The 1,124-nt window shown below is 36.1% G+C and overlaps 1 protein-coding gene across 1 annotated transcript in view; it reads right to left on the bottom strand.

The window, feature by feature from the left end:
- Window positions 1–1,038: 1,038 nt before the first annotated feature.
- LOC107573623 (PHD finger protein 14) overlaps window positions 1,039–1,124 on the bottom strand; it is an 80,900-nt gene continuing 80,814 nt past the window's right edge. The window contains exon 17 of the mRNA XM_016260047.1: window positions 1,039–1,104. Within this exon, the coding sequence (XP_016115533.1) occupies window positions 1,039–1,104 (66 nt within the window). The remainder of the gene's footprint in view (window positions 1,105–1,124) is intronic.

Raw genomic sequence — 1,124 nt, 5'->3', positions numbered from 1 at the left:
TTAATCAGCACAACTGTTTTCAACATCGATAATAATAAGAAATGTGTCTTAAGCACCAAATCAGCATTTTCATTTCTGAAGGATCATGTGACACAAAGTAATGCCTGCTGAAAATTCAACTAAAATACATTTTAAAATATACATTTACAATTGTAATATTATTTTACAGTATTACTGTTTTACTGTATTTTGTATCAAATAAATGTTTTGTTGAGCATAGATGTTTTCTTTAAAAAATATTACGTTTTGGAAGATTCTGTTTATGTCTGTTTTCATGAAAATCTTACATGTCTGGGTTTATACAACTAGTTGACACGTAAATAAATCTACATGAGTAAACAAATTCAGTATGAGCACATACTCAAGGACGTGTGTGTGTTTCAGCGTAGTAGGCATGACACAATTGCATTCAGTCATAAACACTCGCTTCATTAGGCAGCTGAAGCTGTGCGTTACGCGCTACATTGAGCCACCTCTGGCCATATCGTCTTTTTCTCTCACACACCCACTCCCAGCAAAACCCAATCACCAGAAAGCACAATTAAATTTCATGACTATGCATATTTGCGCTTCCCATTTTCATCTATTACAAAGGGCATTCATTAATCTACCTTTTATCCTAGAGAATTGATTTTCATTTTAGTGAGGTGTGACCGATACTGAGGTGAACTTACCAAGAGATGGCTAATTAAATCAGCAGTAAAATGCACAAGCCAGAGATTTTTCCCCCCTTCTTCTTTTTTTTTTTACTTGCATCTGATAAGAGCCAATGCTGTGAGGAAGAGGTGTGGTATACGGAAAAGAGGAGCTACTTTCTCTCCATTTCCAATTTCAGGTGAAATATTAAATCACAAATAAATGTAAGTGCTCAAACTCTGTGAGAAAATTGGTTACATGGCTACATGCATGGATGGACGCTTTCAGCAAATTAATGAATAGCGAACTAAAAGCTAAACAACATCCACCATAAAAGCAGAAGCAATAAACAGCACGCTAATAAAGTAGCAACTGAAACACGCACTCACAGGTGAAAATAGATTAGGTGCAATTGCAGAGTGGCGAACACCTACACCAACTTGTGCCAATCGACTGACAAAGTCCCTGCTGGTAAAAAGAAAGTCTTT

This window comes from Sinocyclocheilus grahami, unplaced genomic scaffold (genome assembly GCF_001515645.1).
Source record: "Sinocyclocheilus grahami isolate Dianchi unplaced genomic scaffold, SAMN03320097.WGS_v1.1 scaffold1985.1, whole genome shotgun sequence".
Taxonomy (NCBI): domain Eukaryota; kingdom Metazoa; phylum Chordata; class Actinopteri; order Cypriniformes; family Cyprinidae; genus Sinocyclocheilus; species Sinocyclocheilus grahami.
Note: the sequence above shows the minus strand (reverse complement) of the source record. Positions and strands in the feature narration are given on the sequence as shown.